This window comes from Myripristis murdjan, chromosome 23 (assembly GCF_902150065.1).
Source record: "Myripristis murdjan chromosome 23, fMyrMur1.1, whole genome shotgun sequence".
Lineage (NCBI taxonomy): Eukaryota > Metazoa > Chordata > Actinopteri > Holocentriformes > Holocentridae > Myripristis > Myripristis murdjan.
In genome coordinates this window covers 14,548,414-14,568,434 of record NC_044002.1, presented here as the reverse complement: position 1 = coordinate 14,568,434, position 20,021 = coordinate 14,548,414, and the positions used below count along the sequence as shown (strand labels likewise).

General features: G+C 43.3%; 1 protein-coding gene across 1 annotated transcript; it reads right to left on the bottom strand.

The window, feature by feature from the left end:
• Nucleotides 1-105: 105 nt before the first annotated feature.
• On the bottom strand, nucleotides 106-19,657 carry yaf2 (YY1 associated factor 2). Its single transcript, XM_030046128.1, has 4 exons — nucleotides 19,490-19,657; nucleotides 18,966-19,091; nucleotides 3,201-3,356; nucleotides 106-2,762 (listed from the first exon to the last, which is right to left on the bottom strand). Exons 1-4 carry the CDS (start codon nucleotides 19,513-19,515, stop codon nucleotides 2,507-2,509), a joined length of 564 nt encoding a protein of 187 aa, XP_029901988.1. The 5' UTR covers nucleotides 19,516-19,657; the 3' UTR covers nucleotides 106-2,506.
• Nucleotides 19,658-20,021: the final 364 nt, after the last annotated feature.

Genomic DNA, 20,021 nt, shown 5'->3' with positions numbered 1-20,021 from the left:
GTATGTATGTCAACATGCACACCGACATTGTAGCTTGCAGAGAATCACGTGTATGTGTGTGTGTGTGAGAGAGAGAGAGGCAGGGGGAAAGAGAGGGAGACGGTCTGAAAGCCATAATTTCATTATTTTCTTATTCATGTTATAAACCAATCCACACAGTTGAAACAAGAGCGCATGGCGAATCAAAACAAAAGATGCAAACCTTTATGAACAAGTGATGCTGATGCATTGTCAACCAATAATAACAGTGTCTCTCCATTTATGACACAACCGATAACAAACGTCTCTCCAAACAGCTCTCGTGAGTCCACACACCTAGTCCCAGCTAGCATAGTGAACCTATGAGAATAATGTCTCTAACACATTTAATGATACTTACAAACTAAGAGACACAGCCTGTCCCACAATACATATATCAGGACCATATATTATCATGCCATGACAGCCCTCAGGAACTGTCCTAAACTGTTATAAAGTAAAAATCTTGACAATAACACTGGTTTGATGTATAATACAACCACATTAAAACATTTTAGTACAATAGATCGAGAAATATCCTGTTTGTCTAACATTTGTATTATTCTACAGGTTTTTAAAAGTCGTTGTTTAGTTAGGCTGATCTAAAGTTGCTCTGCCAGGAGTTTAGTGTATTCCAAAAGCTCCTCCTCTGCTCTACACTGAAGTGGAGGAATATCAACAGTTTCTGAAGTCCATCGTATTGCAAGCCATAACCTATACAGCTACTAAATGTGCATGTCCGGAAGTCAAAACTTTGCTTCAAGACAATTAGTTTTTCTTTTTGTTTTTTTTTTTCTTTTTTTCCATTGCATTAGCGCGGTGCTGTACTCATACTGGGCCCTCTGTGAGTGCAGTGCAACATCAGCACCCTTTTGTTCTCCCGTTGGGACGCTGAGCAGGTGTGGCTCCGTTTGTGCAGGAGAAACAGATTAAAAGGAGAATATCGGTGTCGTTTTTAGAGCTGCGGCCCCTTTCCTGCTGTCTGGATCTAGTTTACATTTCCCCGAGCGTTTTGCGACGCTATATGTAATTACATTTTTCAAAACATTCACTCGTTAGCCGCTGTCCCAGATAACAAAGATGCCACAAATGCAAAGACATGGATGTGACTTTTAAGTCTGCGAGGCGGCATGTTTCGGAGGGATTATTTCCATTCTCTTTCCATTTTCCATTTCTCCCTGCAGGTGTCGACTGGCAGTGAGCTGATCCTAAGTTAATCACAAAGGATGATGAAAAGGTTTGTTTACATCATGTTTACATCGCGGCATGCACTTCCTCTAGCCTTGCTCATCCAATCAGAGAGGCTGACATAAGCTCTGGTCCAGTAAGAGACTTTGGAATGCATGCACTGACATGGAAACCGTCACCTTGAGTGCAATAAAATAAAGATAAAGCAAAAACACTGAGAAAAAAATGTGTCCTGTGAGCCTGTGAAGGCTGTTAATTGTACTGTACAAAAATTAATGACTTCTTTTAACAGCAGGAAAAACAAACGCTGATATATCCAACTGTGCTAACTGTGTGCAGACACCACCAGGAATAATGTCAAGGAGAGGGGCCACTTGCATGATTGGCACAAACTTAAAAAACAAACAAATAAACACCGATATTATCCTGTAAACCAATGGTGAGCTGGTTCCAAGTATGTTCAGGTGTCTTACCAGCACACTCACCTACCTGCACCAAGCCGAACTGCACAAAAAAATAATAGAAAAACACAAAACGATGCCAGTATGGATACAGCGCTAATGCAGCGGAAAAAACAATCAAAATAAAAACGTAATAATTGCTCTAAGTTCTATAGCTCAATCAGTCCAGAACTTAATGCTTAGAGTATCAGGGTCAGGAGTGAAGGTTTGCTGGAGGTATTTGGGAGTTCAAAGTTCAGCGTAGAATCACTGGGAGTGCGGTTAGAGGGTGTTGCGGGATGAAAACGGGGAGGTGAAGATTCCAGATGGAGGCTGAAAACTCAACATGGAGGAAGGACAGCTCACTCTGCTGGCAGTCGATGATGCTAAGAAGGGCAGGGCTGCACATTTCATTATTATGTCATGTAATTTCATTATTCATTTCAAAATGAAAGTATGGATCAGCTTCCATGGTGGTGCATTTTCTTTTCCAAAGGGAAAGGCGATTCAGAAAGCTTTCGAAATGAGGAATACCAGTGCTGTGGAAAACCTTCGAACGGGCCAAATCATAAGCACTGACATGTTGTTTTCTGTGTACCAAACAACACATTCCCAGACGTTTTAAGACTCTGATGAATGACAAATCTGTTCAAATGTATCACAACTCTTATTGCAATCAATATGCAGAAAAAAAATAAAAATAAAAATGGGATCTGAATGTTTTGTTTTTGTCAACTGCGTGCAGCCCTCTGGCAGGGATGAGTGAGTCCTCCAGCGGTTCAGGGCCTGGAGAGTGCAGAGGAGACAGGGCGGGGTGTGTGGGGTGTGTGTGGGTGGGGTGGGGGTTGGAGCGGGGCGGTTCAGTGGGACTCTCCATTCACAGAGGTCCCCTCCCCTCGGGGCGAGGAGGAGCGGGAGAGCCCCTTCTCTGTGTTTTCTGAGCTGGAGCCGTTCTGGCTGTGGTGGTCTGCTGCCATTGACGCAGCGCTGGAGGACGTGGCCGAGGTGGACGAGGGCTTGGCCTTCTCCTTAAAGTCCGTTATGATGACTGTCAGGTCGCCCACCGTCACCTCCAGGTGCTGGGCGCTGCTCCGGTCGATGTTTTTTAACCTCGGCCTGATGGGCAGATTGGAAAGAGGTTGGGGAGAGAGAGACAAATAAAAGCTGTGAGAACAAACGGAGTGCCTGCATGACATTTACAGTGGCACTGCTGACTATCTCACTGACAAACCAGTGCAATATGCTCTCTTCAATTAGAACCACAGTCAACTCCTGCAGCTCTGATGAAGGCATTTTTATTCAAAAGTAAAAAGCAAAGTAAGAGCAATTCCACTGGAAACCCCACAGAGCACCTTTGAAACTTGATTTCACGTCTCTCCCTGTTTCTTCACTTCCATCTTTTGAAAATTCAAGCCCTTTATGAAATATGACAACACAACATCAACCTCAGTTCAGGTGGCAACGCAAGCTAGATCTCCTGTTTATTCATGCGTCCCTGTAATATCCCATTCCTTTTCATTCCTCGCCCCCCCCTCCCGCTGTCAGTTTGTTTACCTCATCTTCTTATGACTGTTCTTCTTGAGTGCCGGCTCTCTGTCGCTCTTCTCCCTCTCCACTCGCTCCTTCTTCTCCTTCTTGGGCTGCGTGGGTGATGCAAACTGCTGTGTCACCTGCTGCTGGGAGACCAGTTGGGAGACGGGACGAGGCTTCCTGATCGAGGGAGGGGAGGGGACAGAGAGAAAGTAAGGCAGGTTAATTAATAGGAGGGGAAATCACCAAGAACATGGCTTTGTGCCGGTGTATAAGCATAACGAAGCAGCCAATAATCACTGCCAGTGTTGGTTAGACGGACAGAACAGTGGTAGCCATGGGCAAAACATTCAGGATGAAACTCAGTATCCAGTCAACTGAGGTATTCGGTGTCCCTGCACGGGCTTGTCTCAGCCCTCGCATTAACACACACTGATGCAACAACATCTGTTTTGGTGAAAACAGATACAACACTAGTTGTGAGTGTGCAAAAAATACGCTTAAGTGCAGAATGTTTTACAGGTGAGCATTTTCCTGTGGTTTTCTAGTTGGGTGCCAAAAGCTGTTGACTAACTCACTAAAAAAAACATGCATGAGAGCATGAAAGCAGGTGCTGAAATTCTGAGTTTTGATCATACGAGTACATGCAGTGTTACTGGTCATAGGTTTAAAGATATACTTTACTGCAGTTATCCCTAGTGCAATCTATCTATACAGATAATTTTTGTATGATTTGGCAGGTTTTCAAGTTTTCTGCAGTACAATGGGGATAGATGGGTATTTTTTTTTTTTTTACACAGATGACACAGATAACTGGCATAATCCACAGGCCCTGGGTGCAAAGAGTTTCACTGGGAACTATTTCCTGGTGAAGAACACTGGCAAACCATATTGATCTGCCTCCAGTGACTACAAATTAGAGGAGGATGGATACAGTTTGCTGTGGGGTGTTTCAGGAAGGTGTTTGAACACACCTTAATGTAACCCTGACCTCTTAGTTGAACAAATCCAATACGACATACCCTGAGTTTTAGATTCAGAACAATTCAAGTTCAGTCAAGTTGGAGCTGGATGAGGTGTGTTCACGGTGAACTTAAAAAGCCAGCATCAGTGGAGCGCAAATAAAAGGATTCTCCAAACCAGCGTGTCATATTACATTTTCAACTGGAAGTTTTAATGAAATCGATTGTGGAACAGGAGCATATAATCAGAAAAAATGAGCACGGCAACAGCTGCAAAAGAGAGCGAGTGGTGCAAATGGGCTACCTAGTTGGTACATAATTTCAACAATTATTTGTATTTTGAGTGAGATATTCCTTTAAGATGGCACGTCGCATTGTGAATACTGTCTGATTAAGAGCAGGTGTGTTTGAAGCATCACCCTGGTGCACCGACTTCTAAATGAAGCTCCATGGTGTGCCAACTGTTTTTGTTTGTTCATACTTCACACCAACTGATGTCTACATCAGAGATGACACAGTGAGTGCACTTGAGTAACGTGAATAATGTGATGCGATGTGGTTTTCCTGCCCAGTCTTGTTTCAGGGCTGAAATCAAAACTTAATGCTGGTCTTTTTTTTTTTTTTTTTTTTTTTCTTTTTTGGTGAAAACAGATACAATGTTTGCTGATGACAATACAAATGACTGAGGATGACGCACCTTGAAACGTGGGTTTCACAGTTTGCTAAAGATAGGCCCAGCACCAAATTTACCACACTGTAACATGGTTAACTAAGTGTTCCTTACAGTCACATTTTCATCCTCCATGAGCGTCTGTTGTCTCAGAAATTATGCATTATGCAATTGTTCTGGCACTAGTTTGCTCACATGAAGGCTGAGAGCATTATCTGTGTGTGTGTGTATGTGTGTGCATGTGTGTGTTCCCCTGCCTGTGTTTTGGGGCTGGCAAGAGCTGTAGCGTGTGTGTTGAAAAGGCCATCTGTTGAGGAAGCCTACATATCTAGTGCCTAACTATGCACAAACACACACACACACACATACACCCACACTCACACATATGCACACCACAACATATAGGGAGCATGCCAACAACCAAGCACATGCATGCAAATTAACATGTACACAAAACTGCTCACACAAACTCACATGTGCATGTGTGAAAAAGGATGCATGTATATACACACACACATGCACACACCATGCAGATAGTGTACCCACCCACACACACACACACACACACAGGAATCATAGGCACATATGAACATGTGAGAACGCACACACACACACACACAGCAGTCAGGGAGCAGATGAAGCCTGGGGGCATGATGAGACCAGCAGAGGAACACTGTGTGCTGATTTCACCACCACAACGAGCTGAGGAGGAAACATTGTTGCTCCTCCTGGGCCACACAAACTTTCCTGAACAAGCTTTTCTGAGTCCTATTGGCAGGTCCTGTGTGTAATCATGGCCGGGAACAAAGCTAATTCCAAAATTCATCAGCCACTTTCTCCATTTTGCCAGTTATGTGAGATGTTAATAATAGAATAGGCCCTCTGAATAATGGCTGGCTGCCTGTCAAAGTAGCTGGAGGAGTGGACTAACTCACCAACCACCGTGCAGCATTTGGCTTACCGGCATCTGCCTGCAGGCTATTCTTAATTTGCCATACCATTTGCAGCCATCCTACCATAGTCACAAGGTATTACTACACCACACTATCAGTGTACCTTACCCTGCAAAAAAAAAAAAAAAAAAAAAAAAAAAAAAGTTATTTAGGTCTCATATTCAGTGTTAAAATATTTTTCTTGAAAGAGGTGAAAATATAGATCAGTTTTCTGAATTTTCTGGAATGGAGTGTCACTTTCTTGATCCAAGTGGGTTGATCTGCTGAGCGCAACTGAAAGTGGACATTCAGGTTACAAACATTTAGCTTTTTAGAGTTGGTAAGTATGTATTTTAAGTTGTGCCAGAAACCACAAAAACGAAGGAGGGGTTTAATGTCATTGTTGTAATAGCTTGTTGTGCCTGATTTACAGCACTAAAGGCGAACCAACTTATTTAACCTGGATGAGAACAACAGATCTCCTCTGCCCAGGTGTGGCAGGTGCATCAGGGCTTGAGTGATACAAGATTTTTTTTTTCTCTGGACATTTTCATGAATGGTTTATTCACCATAAAGATGATTTAAAATAAAATCTACAGTAGAAATTTCATGTATCTAGGGATACACAAATATACAAATCTAGGGATTTTGATTATATGTTGCATGATTTGTTGTTGTAGAAAAATGATGCAACATTCACTGGTGTGGTCCTTTAAGATGGAGATTTGTTGCAGTGCAGGCATTTGTATTTTAAAATTGATCAGTTATAGTGCTGTTTGAAACTGGAGAACAGTGCACCGACCTGTGTTTGTCGTCTATGAAAAAGCATTGCAATTACAGAATGTTGCTGTAAGTGCCTCATGAAAAATTTGCTGTGCTCTGACAAGAGTGCCACACACTGCAAGTACAAAGTGTACGCATGTACTGTCCCAAAATAAGTCCTTACAAAAAAAAAAAGGAGTTCCAGCACCTGGTGTAAGTGTTGCTGTGCAATGTGCCAATGTTCTCCCCAGATAAAGTCTTATCGGCCTATTTAATTTGATCCTGGAGACTCATCTCATTTTCGAATAGGAAACATACGAGTTGGTCTGCTGTCTTCTTGTAAGGCCAATGCTATTGTTTAACAATTCTGTGATGACCTAAATTGGAGCCCAGCTTCAAAGAGTCTTTTTTTTTTTTTTTTTTTAAGAGTTATCATTCCCTTTACAGTACATGCAGAGATGCTCGCAAGGCCAGACTGAAATGCAAATTGGTCTCTTGGCCTACATAGCCGTCTGATAGGGAGGAGACGTACAGATCCTCTAATATGTCTGTCTTGTCAGCGCGACGCCGCAGAACTGCTGACACCTTTTAAATAAAGGCAGAGGCCTCTCAAAAATCCTCTGTTCCCAGCTGAAGTAATTTGCTGCTCGCCCTGACATCCTTACCCCGATACTTTCTCTGCGGTAACAAAGCCCTGTCTTCTTCTCTGAATTCCCTTCACTGAAGCCTGCGCCCACAACACTGACAGCCACATCCAGAATCAACTGTCCTGCCTTCAGGCCAAACATTGCCAGCTCCCCAAAATGAAAGGAAAAAAAAAAAAGAAAAAAAAGAGAAAATCACCACCTCATTCATAACCTCATTCGGTTAGCCTCTGACTGATGATTTCTGTTCAGGATGTCATTACAACCTTCCAATTTTGTGGTTTCTGTATAATTTATTGTATGTAATGCAATGAAAGGATGAATTATCGTCTCATTTATGGAATGAATGAGTGCTCTGTGCTGCTATTTTTTTGTGCTCTACGGGATCTCTTGATGTAAAATAAAAAAAATCTCGCCTGGGGCTAATTATGATCCATTCTATTCTATTTAAAACCAAAGGGCTGGCTGTGTCGGAGAGCAATGTGGGGGAAACTGTAAACAGATTTTGTGCATTCTATCTTGCTCAAGTATTACAATGAAGTAGATATTCACTAATAGAGCCAGCTCAATGGCCTGGAGCTGAAAAAGAAGACAGACAATATGATATTAGGGTGAGGTAAAGCAGTAGACCTAAACAGAGCTGCTTCTGTTAACCCAATCAAACGGTTATTATCTCAGCACTTAGGCCTTCACATTGCCCTCCATCTGCCTGTGGTAGTTCTATGTGTGTGAGTGTGTGTGCGTGTGTGTGTGCGTACACATCTATTGATTCCAACAGGAATTTCTCTGTGCCTAATGTAGCAGCCTATTCTTTCTGACATTAATACTGCGTGTTGAAACTGTTGTTCCAATCAATATTCACCCCACTCACGCCATCCATTCTACAGCGGCTAATGGAGTCCCACACTGGGAAATTAGGACGTTATGAGCACGGCTTAAACACACTGAATTTTATTTCCTTGGCATGGGGGGGGAGGAACGAAAACAACAGATATTAATCAAGATCTCAAGATCTCTTTATTTCTGATGATAGAATTTGGGAAACGTGATTAGGAAAATATTTATCGCCTGTTGGAAAAATAAATGAGGAGCTGGGCACGCGACAAATATAAAATCACATCTGAGACACACAACAATACATTGTTAATTCTTAACATCATACTAGGATTGGGCTGATAGCCAAATATTAAATGCTGAAATATAATATTGAGATGTTTGCAGATAATGACATACATAACATTAATAACAATTACATTTGACACATTTTCTAGGTCTACTTTTCTAGTTTCCATAGCTGTCTTCACCACTGAGCCTCCTTATTTTGATGGTGATGGAAGTTTTTTTTTTTTTTTTAATTTTATTTTTCAAAATCTAATGATAGGATAACTTAGCTGTTTTTGCAGTCTTTTCATTTAAGTACTTCTTTGATGCACACTTTTGTTTCAGTTTTTATTTCTGTTTTCTTAAAAAGTTGCACTGCCGGCTCTGCAGCTGGTGGCAAGTTGCCTCCAACAAACGCACAGAGTAACTAATACCATGCAGGTAACTGATTACACACAACAGTCTTGATTAAGGTGCAACTCAAGTACACAATGCATTTCATTCAGGAGGTTTTAGAAGAAAAAATAATGGTTAAAATCAAATAAGTAGATTTTTTTGAAGGATGGTATAAACACAGCACTTCTTCCAACTAATCTGAGACTGGACAAACAAGCAAACACATGCATACTAAAGCCTCACACTCTCTCAGTCCCTCCAGCTTCCCTGGCTCTCACTTTTAACCTCAACTTAAACAGACTCTTGAAGCCTTGAGGAGGGTAGAAAGCTTGAATGCTGCCACTGATCCCTCACAAACACACACAAACACACACCTCACTGAAAGGGGAAGGAAACTCTGGCCGACCCTGTCCCAACACTTACACATGACATACACACTCGCACACGTGCAGTCCTTCTCCTTCTCTCTCCCCTTCCCTCTCCCTCTCCCTCTCCCTCTCCCTCTCACTCACTCTCTCTGCCTGCCTCTGATGCACTCGTTGACCTCACACTCTTTCATCTCGGAGCCTGTGCTCAGAAACAGGAAAAAAAAAAAAACACTTGCTGCATCAACACTGCCAGAAAATATCTGCTTGAGCCCTTAACGAGACAAAATGGTCTGATGGTAAACGCGTGTTCGAAACAGATTCAGCAGACGGTAAAGGTGAGACTTGGCTTGACTGTCACCTTTCTGTCGCGGTGGACAAATGAGTCATCGACACCGTTGCTCACCATGACTCGGCAGATGACACAGTCAGTGTGGCAGCTGACAGACTACCATGACATTAATAACCTTTACGTAAAGTACGGCTGGGTGTTATGCTGATATCATATCGGCATCACGATACGACGGCAGATACACTCTGAGGTTTTGAATATCATAATCCCACAATATAGCAAAGTGTTATTTCCTGGTAGTTATCTCCACTAGGCATCAGCCTTGAGGGGATTTTGTGCTCAGTCGTGTGTATCTGTCTACTGCTAATCTCGCATAACACTGGGCCTGTCAGTGTCATATTTTTTGTGCACAACTATGACTATATGACCAAGGATCTCTTGTGCAACTCCTCAGCTGGTTTTTTAGAATAAGACTGAGCATCACAGAAGGGGAGATATGAGGCTGTACCTCCGTATCTCCCCTGTATCTCCCCTATATCTCCCCCGCTGCGCTGTGTCGACTTCGGTGAAAAACCACCACTTTTTCACCTACCAGGAGAAGGGAAAACAGGGAGGGAGTGAGACCCGGGTCTCACTACGCTGCATCCTTACCCACACTGCTGTCAACTCCTCATTATCATCAGAGGTTGCACTGAATTACATTAAGATGTGTTCTAGGTCTATTCAGTAAAAATGAGCATTGGGCAAAGATAAATGGTGTCATTATGATGTGCTCAAATATAGACTTGCTAAATTTTAATTGGGGTGAGAAAGCAGATTAGGCTACTTATTTTGAAGGATAGATTTGTGCGAATAGGTAGCTGTATAACAGGCTAAAAAGGCTTTCGAACCAGGATCTTTTCTAAAGACTGTTTGATAAATTTGCACGACTGAATTTGTGCTCATTCAAAGATAATGTAATGAAGGCCTAAAACTTTAAAACCATTAACGGTATCAGCTGTTGGCCAAATTGTTATTTTTAATACCAGAATCAGCTAGTCTGTTACAGTTTGTACTATGTGAATAAGAGTCCCACACAATGTCTTCCCAATGTCTTGTCTGGTGAAATTCAAGGGCTCAAAATTGGCACGTTTTGGGATAAAAACATGACAATAGTTAGTCACAGTTAGACACAGAAACCTCATTTACTTGTTACTCATCATCTTGACAAGTCAGAAAAAAAACATGGTGAAACTGATTTTCAAACTGCTGCAGCATCAGCGCTGTCTGTTCATGTCCATCACAGGATGATCTGTCTTAATACTAGGACTGAAGGAAGACCAGAGAGCTGAGCTGATGAATCCGGGTGCTGTGATTTAAGTTTCAAAAACAAACCAAGCACTTTCAAGGCTAAAATGACATAACCACCTTTTTGAAAAATGTGCCAGCTACACCTACTATGAATGATGACACAAAGTTGAGACGCGTCATGTTATCATCCTCAGTGCTCTCAGTGAAGCTGGGTGATACTGACGAAATCAAACATCATAACAGATTTGACCCAGATATCTTCCTATTGAGACTGTGGGGATGATTATTGGCACTTTCATAAGATATTCAACCACATTTACATCACAAATGACATGAACAGTCTGAACCATTCAGAACCATTTTCAAAACCAGGAAAAAGACAACAGTTATGCCATATTACATTACGCTATTCAAAATCCCAGATGATATCTAGTTTCATGTCACAGTATGGATACAAATGTGTGTCTGTAGCAACGCTGGACCATTCTGCCTACGTCTCCAGGCATTTGCGTGTCAAAATATTAAACTGGTAACATATTAAACCCCCAAAAAGACAGTCGGTAACTTGGTTAACATAGACTCCTGCAGATGGCTGGACTGCTTGCTAACATTTATAGGGTACGCTGTGTGATGAGCAAACATCCCACAGGAGTGCCAACAGACTGTAAATAAGCACTGGAGTGTCCTGCTATAAACCAAAAAATCTCATATCACTATTCAGTGATGATTGTAAGATCATTGTGAAATAGCTTATTTTATGCCCCGTTGAACAACCTCGAGAAGCTCACTCCAGGTGTGTGTGTGTGTGTCAGGTTTTCTATCAGCAGGTTGTAGACAGAGTGTTGCTCGTGGGAGCTCATCCAACCCGATGATTAATGTCTCTCCCCGCCTGAACATGCTACCACAGTGTGTGTGTATGTGTGTGTGTGTGTGTGTCCGTGCGTGTGCGTGTGGATGTGGATGTGTGGAGGAGAGAGAGAGAGAGAGAGAGAGAGAGAGAGAGAGAGAGAGACAGATGGCACTCCATGTCCTGTGGTTTATGACACCTTCTACAGCCCACTCACCACACTGTACCACGCTCACCACTCGCTCACACATACAAACACACGGACGCGCGCACACACCGATCAGTGTGTCATGCATCAGTGTCACCCACAGTAATTACAGGCTTATCACGTAGCCATAATCTTGAGCCGCAGTGACATGATAACAGCCAGCTTCATTGTCCCTGGCGTACACTCACTGTTTGTACGCTGGATGAGCACTAAAACTGGTTACCCACACAATTGAGCCGACCGCCTGACTTAGAAGATATTATAACAATTAAAGCAGTTTGATCCAACACTGATGGCTGAGGCGCAGTCTGTTTCAAGTGGAAAATAGGCGACTCTGGATTGGTTTTATTTAGAGAGCTTTTACTCAAATCAAAGTTCTTCCCGTTCAAATAAAATCACAACGGGTACAAGTCATGATCTGAATTCCTTTCCTATAAATAAAGCTCTGATCTACTGATATAGCCTACAAAAAAAAAAAAAAGTGATTCAGCTTAGCCAGTGCACAGGAGCCTTTACTTTCACTGTCCTAAAACCAGGGCTGGTAAGTCTCTCCTAGGAATAATCATCTGATGAACAGGAAGTGATGCGTTGTATTTTTTTTTGTCGCATTTATGTTTTGAGCAGCAGCAACAGCGGCTTGTTTTGGGCTACACAGAAGGACTGTGTTCATTTACAGGGAATCCGAGGAAAAAGACATCACAATGCTGGCTGCACTCATTGTTTATGAAATGATCTTTGGGAAGTGCCAGGGAACGATTACATGGTGCCAAAGATGCCACAAAAAGGGGATTTTGTATATTGCCACTTTATACTGTGATCTCTAATTTTCCATAAATGTCTCCTTTCAGTAGTTTCAAAGTTAGAATTATATGTTTTTTTCATACTGTATGACAATAACACACATATTATTGCAATGCTTCATTGAATCTACATCACGCTGGTATTGAGTTAAACATTCAAACCCAAGATGCCAGTGTTTTATGGCTGCACCATTACATCATTATGCATCATTTATACACATTTCTGTGTGATTCAGAGGGACATATTTGGTGTCTTTGGACTCTGTGGGATCTCCGCTAGAATTAAAAATACATTTCTGTGGGTTTGAACAAAGTTCAGCCGCCCAACAATGACAACACCAGTGGGAGTGGTGGAGTTGAGGAGGTTAACGGAGTGAATGAGCATATTTCCACACTGACAGCCGAGTGAGATGCAATCTGCTCGTGGTGTGTCCCGTGTTATCAGGGTGGCAAATTAACACCAGCCAGGAGCCAAACGTGGTCAATTTCAGTTGTGACTGCTGGAACTTGCCTTTTCTCCCACACACTTAGGTAGGCTAACAATCATTCTGTGTTGCAAAGTGATTTGACCGGTGTAAAGCTGTCTGTTAAAGTTTGGAATCTGTGAGGGGTGTGGAAGGTGAGCAAGGGATTCCCAAAAAGGCAAAAACAGGCGATAAACAAAGAGAGCGCGACAATAGTAAACGCACTAAGGAAACTCTTTATTCAGGCTGAAAGTCATATGGATGTGTGTGCAAAGGCAGTAGAGCAATAAATATAGCAATAGAGTAAAATTCACGCTTTAGGCAACGCATTTCAAATGGATACATTTTTCCTCAGGTGAGCACTGCTAATGTGTGCATATGTTGTGTAGCCCTGTTTACCGTTTCATGGCCACTGCACACACTTCTGCCTTGACTGTTAGTGTGAATAAATAGTTTCCTTTTCGCATTATAAGCGATTCCGAGCCCTGAATTTTTCCATTTCACATATGCAGCTTTACCCAGAAACCCTCTGCAAATTTGAGCGAATATTCTGGAAAGGTTCCCCATCTCAGGGGCTAGTAAAAACATGCTCTATTCCTCTGCTATGCCAGTGTGAACAAAAGCCGCACGATTCCTGGGTCAAGCCTGCAAAAGGTTATGACAGTCTTACATAATTCACTTTCATGCAGAGTAAGTGAACCAGATTCTGGGGCGGTACAGTTAATTCGGCAACTTGCTCACGTCTTCTTTTGTTTAGAGACAAACAGTTTGAAAAAGGCAAAATAAGCCAAAAACGTGCGTGATGAACACACTCCCAAGACACTAGCCATTCAAGTGGCTAGTGGTTATGCACATTAATATTAGTACTTTTAATGTAACTTCTGGCTTTTTCTCACCTATCTATAACCATCATAATATGTATGGAGGCATTGCTAACAGTGTGAAAAGAGGAAACCAGTAGCACAGCTGGCATAGTAAACACCGCAATTGTGCAGGTTGCATGTGTGAAAAGGGCTTTAGTTTGATGCATCACGCTGCTCTCGTGCTCACTGCCCACTGTTTCTGTCTCACAAAATCATGCAGCGCCCTGAAGGCCCACCATTATCTCATATTTACAGTGGTTATCTACTCAAACCAATCAGTGGCAGAATTCATAATGCCTACCCAGCAGATTGGAAATGACACGGTGATTTGTTTGAATTCTGTTCTCTGTTATTCATGTGTTTTGCTGTTGTACCATTTGTGTTTGCTTCTGGAGCACGCATATGCATAGGTGTAGGCAGTATGCACGTTTTCATACTGTGAGTCCCTTAGGAATTCTTTGTTACTCGTTGTATTATTTGTATATGGAAACAAACTACAGCTGCTGCCTGAGAGTTGTCGAGTCAAGTGTTCTGTCATAAACCCCTGCAGTTGACTTAGAAGATGGAGCCAAAGAATCAAAGAGTTTTGTTTTGGCTGTTTTTTTTTTTTTGTTTTTTTTTTATAGTTACTGAGCATTGCAAATAAAATATTAAAATGAGGGCATTCCTAAAAATGCATTGAGCTTATACTGCAATAGATTTGTCACATTGAAAGGCTGACTCTCCAGTCAGTCCAGAAACTGTGAGTCAGGTACAGCCCTAAAACCAACGTAAGTAAAACTGTGCCGGCTAAGACTATGGAATTCCTGTACTACATGTTGTCATGGTGAGCAGAAATGATAACCCGCAATTGAGCAAAGCGCATAATAACATGCCAAATTGCCACAGTGCGCACTGTATGTCAACTGTGAGGGGTGAACACGTCCAAAGGATGATAAAACAACATCTAAACACGCTGATGCTGACAGCTTCTCAGCCAGGCAGAGTAGTTTGTGCTTGTTTAGGGGGAGCTGACGAGAGCCGTGCATCAGTCAATCTGTCACCAGAAGACGCCCCAGGTTAAGTTCAACTGCTGGTGAGAGAGCGAAAGAGAGAGAGAGAGAGAGAGCAAACGGGAGTGCCTGGGAGTAAGAGAGAGAGAGAATAAAGCAAACGTGAACAAGAGGGCCAACGAGGCTGTGTGCGAGAGAGACAGGCAGCGATAGGAACATGATCAAGCTCTCTGTCTTGACTTGTGGAAATGCAATACGGCCACACCAGCTCCTGAGCTCTTTAGAGTATGCAGAGGGAGTGTGTCCCTTGTGGGCCTGACGTGTCTGAGCGTTCAGCTCAGCTAAGCTCAGTGAGCAGGTGCGAGTGTTGTAGCCTCGACACTACAGAAGGTTACACAGAAACCGCTCTCCTACCCCCGGTAATATTTCACTGTGGATGTTTGATTAGCCAACAATGTCTAATGTCTGGCTGTCAGCACCACTCCCACAAGACATTTTACTCTTTAACATTTTGGCTTTTTTTTAAACACCAGACAGAGGGTGTCTAAGGCTGGAGCTATAACTCTGAAATGTCTCTGTTCCTTCCTCATACATTTTAAACACTGACCTGACACTCTTACTCATAATGGGCGAGCTGGGAGAGTTTCAGTGTCTTGCTCAAGGACACTCTGACAGCGCTGTGGCTGCTTATGGGGATCAAACCTGTGACCTTCCAGTAATGAAACAGCCCTCTACATCCACGCCTTGACCTTCATCTATGATACTGGAGAGTGGTGCTTTGCAAAGTGCTGGGACTGAGCCCAAAGACGAGCTGCAGGAAGATTAAAATGGCTCCCCCCAATTATTCGGGAGAAAGTCTTAACATAATGAGGCTGCGTGCTATATTGTGTTGCCAAAGCTCTCCAAAGTCTGTGCAATATATATGACAAGCTTAAGAGGATACTTAGTCATTAGCCTGCGCAAATTTCTGCATTCGATTTAGAGCAATAATTCTGAAGATGTGGATGTAGAGGGAATGTTACAAAAACACTGTAATAGAGCATAATAGTATGCGAATTAATATTGGATTCACAACGTTGATGACTGTAATTTCCGAATTGTAATATGCTGTGATTATGTTGCACAGGGAAATGTGTGGCTGTGTATAATCCCTGCACTACAAATAAAGCTGAATATCAATTATCCTATCTTTCATTTTATTGAAACTGAACAAACCTTGCAACACAAGTATTACTCCCTCCTCTATGGTATCCTCTAATACAGGTAGACTTAACTGAAAAAATAGCAATCAGTGGAGTTTATCTCATTACAGGGAATGGCCCCATTTCAATGAAGTGGTTTCCATCTCTAAGATTGTAGCTCTTTGACCAAAAGTGGCGTTGCCGTCCTGATTTTGTTAACTGCCCATATGAAAAGAGGAGTGTCACGTCTTAATGCACGCTGGTTCTCGGGTTTGTGCTCCAATTTGGTTTCATTGAGCTGAAAAAAAGTTTCAGAGCCCCTGACAGAATCAGCAGAACATCAGCCAATTCCCTCTCTTTCTCCCTGTCTTCCCATTCACTTTCTTTTACCGATAAGCTAGTCCAATTCTGCTGATGTATCCCTATCTTCAGTTAAACTCACAGTCTCAACAATGTGCTTTCAATCAGCCGGCGGCTTTGGGTCCCTGCTGTAGATCATCTTGCCGTGTCAGAGGGAACTAAGCAGCAAAATCTGCTAAACCCCAGCTTCATAAAACATTCATCTTCATCTCCTCGCGGCTATCTGCATGCAAACATCTCTGTCTGCCTCTGTCTGGTCCTCTCTTCCTAATTCTCTTCCTTAGAAACTGTTCTCTACCTAAAATGTTACCTTTCTCACCCCTACTTCCTGGAATAACAATATGGCTGTCTGTAAAAGTTTATTTTCACATTTTATGCATTTAGCTATGGGTTTCAGTGTCTTGCTCAAGGCTACTTAACCAGGACAAACACCAGCTGTTGTGACAATCGAACTTGTAACCTTCAAGCTCCAGAACAGTCGCTACCCACTGGATTCCTCTGTGTCAAACATTTATCCTCACCGCCACAGCTCATAATATTTTACCTACTAAACAACACTGAATTTGCTGTTTACCCACATTTATATTCTGTGTGCCATTTGCCCTTTAGCGCAGCACCTTCTAATTGCCCTCTCGCAGATCCAATTCTGTCTATTTTGTCCCCTTGTTAACAGCTGTGACCACCTGTGTGGCCATTTTGCTGCAGTATCAAGCTGTGTGTGTTTGTGCATGCACTGTAGCAGGACGCCAAAAACTACTCCCACACTTTCCACAGCGCTACAATTCTGAAGGCAATGGGTTTTTGACCTCAAATAAGAAAAGATCCTCCGGTGCAATTTGATCCAAATGTGAATGTGCGTGCGCTGATCCTTCCTCTGTCCTTGCCACCTTTCCCAAAATGCCCAGATGGGAGAGACAGAGGATGTCAAGGCTTCATGAGATGTGAAGATTCAGACAGGTTCTTGGCTCAGAGGCAGGCAGCTTGTTTTCACAGGAGTGCACAGAGAGCCGCCCGAGTGTCCTCAACAATCAGCACTAAGTAACAATAAGCCGGGCTTGATGGCAACATGAACAGCAGCTCCTTTTGTCGCTCTATTTGTTGGAGTGAGTACCAACTGTGTGCCTGTGTGCACGTGTGCACTAGTATGTTCGTGAGCGTGCATGTGTGAGAATGTGTGTGCAGGAATATATGCGGTCATGTGCAAAATTTGCATGTTGTGTGTGTGTGTCTGTGTGTGTGTCCATGCATGCGTGTGCGTGTGATGACAGCAGGCTGATTAAGCCATTGCATAGTAATGAGCCACGGCTGTCTGTCTGGCAGCTGGTCTGACAACCTCTTTTCACAACTAGCCCTCCCACACACATACACACACACACACACACACACACACACACAAGCATAGTGAGTGTCCACGCACATACAAACACAAGGCACGCCACATTACCAAAAAGGCATCAAAGCAGACAACTGCCCCCATACACAGTTGTAGTTAAATGGCTCATTGGGAAGGTTGCAGTTTGTGGTAATGGAGGAAGGGATAATTGGCTTTGCATTTAAGAGGGGTATCATGTTCGCCCGCTGCTACAACAACACACACTACACAGTCAAAGCTAAGAGCTACACTTCCTCTCTTTGTTGCGTTTTCATCCTGATAGTGAGTGCCACTCAGGGACAACACTGCCATTTCCTGCTACTCATTGGCTTAAAATCACTGACGTTAGGACAAATATTAGCCCCAGCACAGAGACCTTTGTGTGTGTGTGTGTGCTCTTGCAGTGCACTTGCAACTCTGCGTGCCCGTCCATGTATTCGTAAGCCACCTGTGCATGAGTGTGTGCGTGCGTGCCGTGTAAGAGGCATTTCCCCATCTGCAACAAATATCTCCAGGGCAACAAGATGGATGTGTGTGCTTAAAGAGCGAGCCATACCTCTTCCTCGTTTCACTGAGGTCAGTGTCAACACCCTGGCAAGAACATGGGAGACTAATGCACTGCTTAGAGGGGTGTGCAAAAGGGTGTGTGTGTGTGTGTGTGTATGTAGCATGAAAAGAAAATATATCTAGCCTATATGACAAATTGATCGACATATTGAGCTTGAAGAAAACTCTATTGACTCTCTTTCGGCTCTGCTCTAACTATTTGCATACACTCAGTGTAATACTCATAACAAACAGTCTATTCAGTGTGCTCTCTGCATTGTGACTGGGACTGGTTGCTTAAATATGCAGACCCTATGAACACTTAACACCTAACCAGGGTTGCAAGTCATTTGTAGCACTTATGGCAACACAACAGCCAATAGCAGGGGTTCCCAAACTTTTTCAGGCCAATAACCCCCAGATATATTTTCTTGCAATCAGAGAAGAAGTCTGTTGCTGGATATGACCTAGAAAGGAAGTGTTTGTTTACTGTCACTAGTTGGGATGGTAGCAGCGGGAGGAATGAAATCTCTGACAAAAATAGTCATCCTTATCTATTCCCTCGCTGTGCAAGGATCTATAGGGAGTGAGTCAAAGTGCACTATTCCTCATTCTGCCAGGAGGGCCCCTCTAGACCCCTCAAGGTGCCCGGACCCCACCGTGGGAATCAGAAACACTCATTTACAGGACCATCAGGCTAAATAGGACTTGCAGACACTGAACAATCCATACATCATCCTACCTTGTTGATGTCCCTTTCCTGACATCGCACATCATGCACTTAAAAGCCTCCGCCGTGTTCTTGTACGTGCACACGCTGCAGTCCCAATACCCCTCGTCGGAGGAGGGCTTCGGTTGACGCTTCGGCCTTTTAAAAAAAAATAATAAAACAACAAAAACAAAGCGAGAAAAAATGAGGAGAGGAGAGGAGGGGAGAGAGGAGAGCAGGAGAGAGAGAGTGAGTTCACATCCGCGACAGATGATTGCAAGGCTATCGATGGCAAACATCTGGGTAAGCCTATCGGATTTGGGAAATCATCTGCAAGCGCCGTGATCCGACACTGTAATTGGCGATAGGATTTTAAGCACACGCGCACGCACGCATACACACACAGTGGAGAGAGAGAGCGAGAGAGGGAGAGAGAGAGGGAGAGGGAGAGAGAGAGAGAGAGGGAGAGAGAGAGAAATCCCATTTTTTTCCCCGTGCGCTCGCCGATGTCCGCTCTCCCAGCCTGAATATCTAGGACGCTCTATGTCGGTCGTTACCTTGTAGGACTCCTCTTGTCGCCCATGCCAGACCAGGGTTTATTTAGAGGCGCCGAAACGAGGATAGTCCCTGCTATTTCTTATTATTTTGCAAAGAAGCGATGTGTCTCTGCCGCTCGGCTTCCAGCTGTCGTGGAAACTCCGCTTGGGAAATGGTCACATGACCGGCTTTGCCCAATCAGAGGGACAGTCACTTCCTGAGGCTGACATTCCTCATGATGAATCTGTGCTGCCTTCACGTGCTCCCTGTGAGCTCTTACCTCCAAGTAGAGAGCCGCAGTCCTCGCCGCGCGTACCCGGTGATACTTGCAAACAATGGCACCCTGCAGACCATTTCCACTGATACATGCTAATCTAATTATGCAGTCATTTAAAGCCACATATCAGGGTGCACAAAACTGAAGCAGCCTGCACAAAATAAACGTTGATAGTGAGAGTAAACATGAAAAGACACGTTGATAGTATTATTCACACAGTTTAGGCTCGTCATGTCAAAATGTGTTGCTTTTACTATCGTCCAATGCTGCCCTTC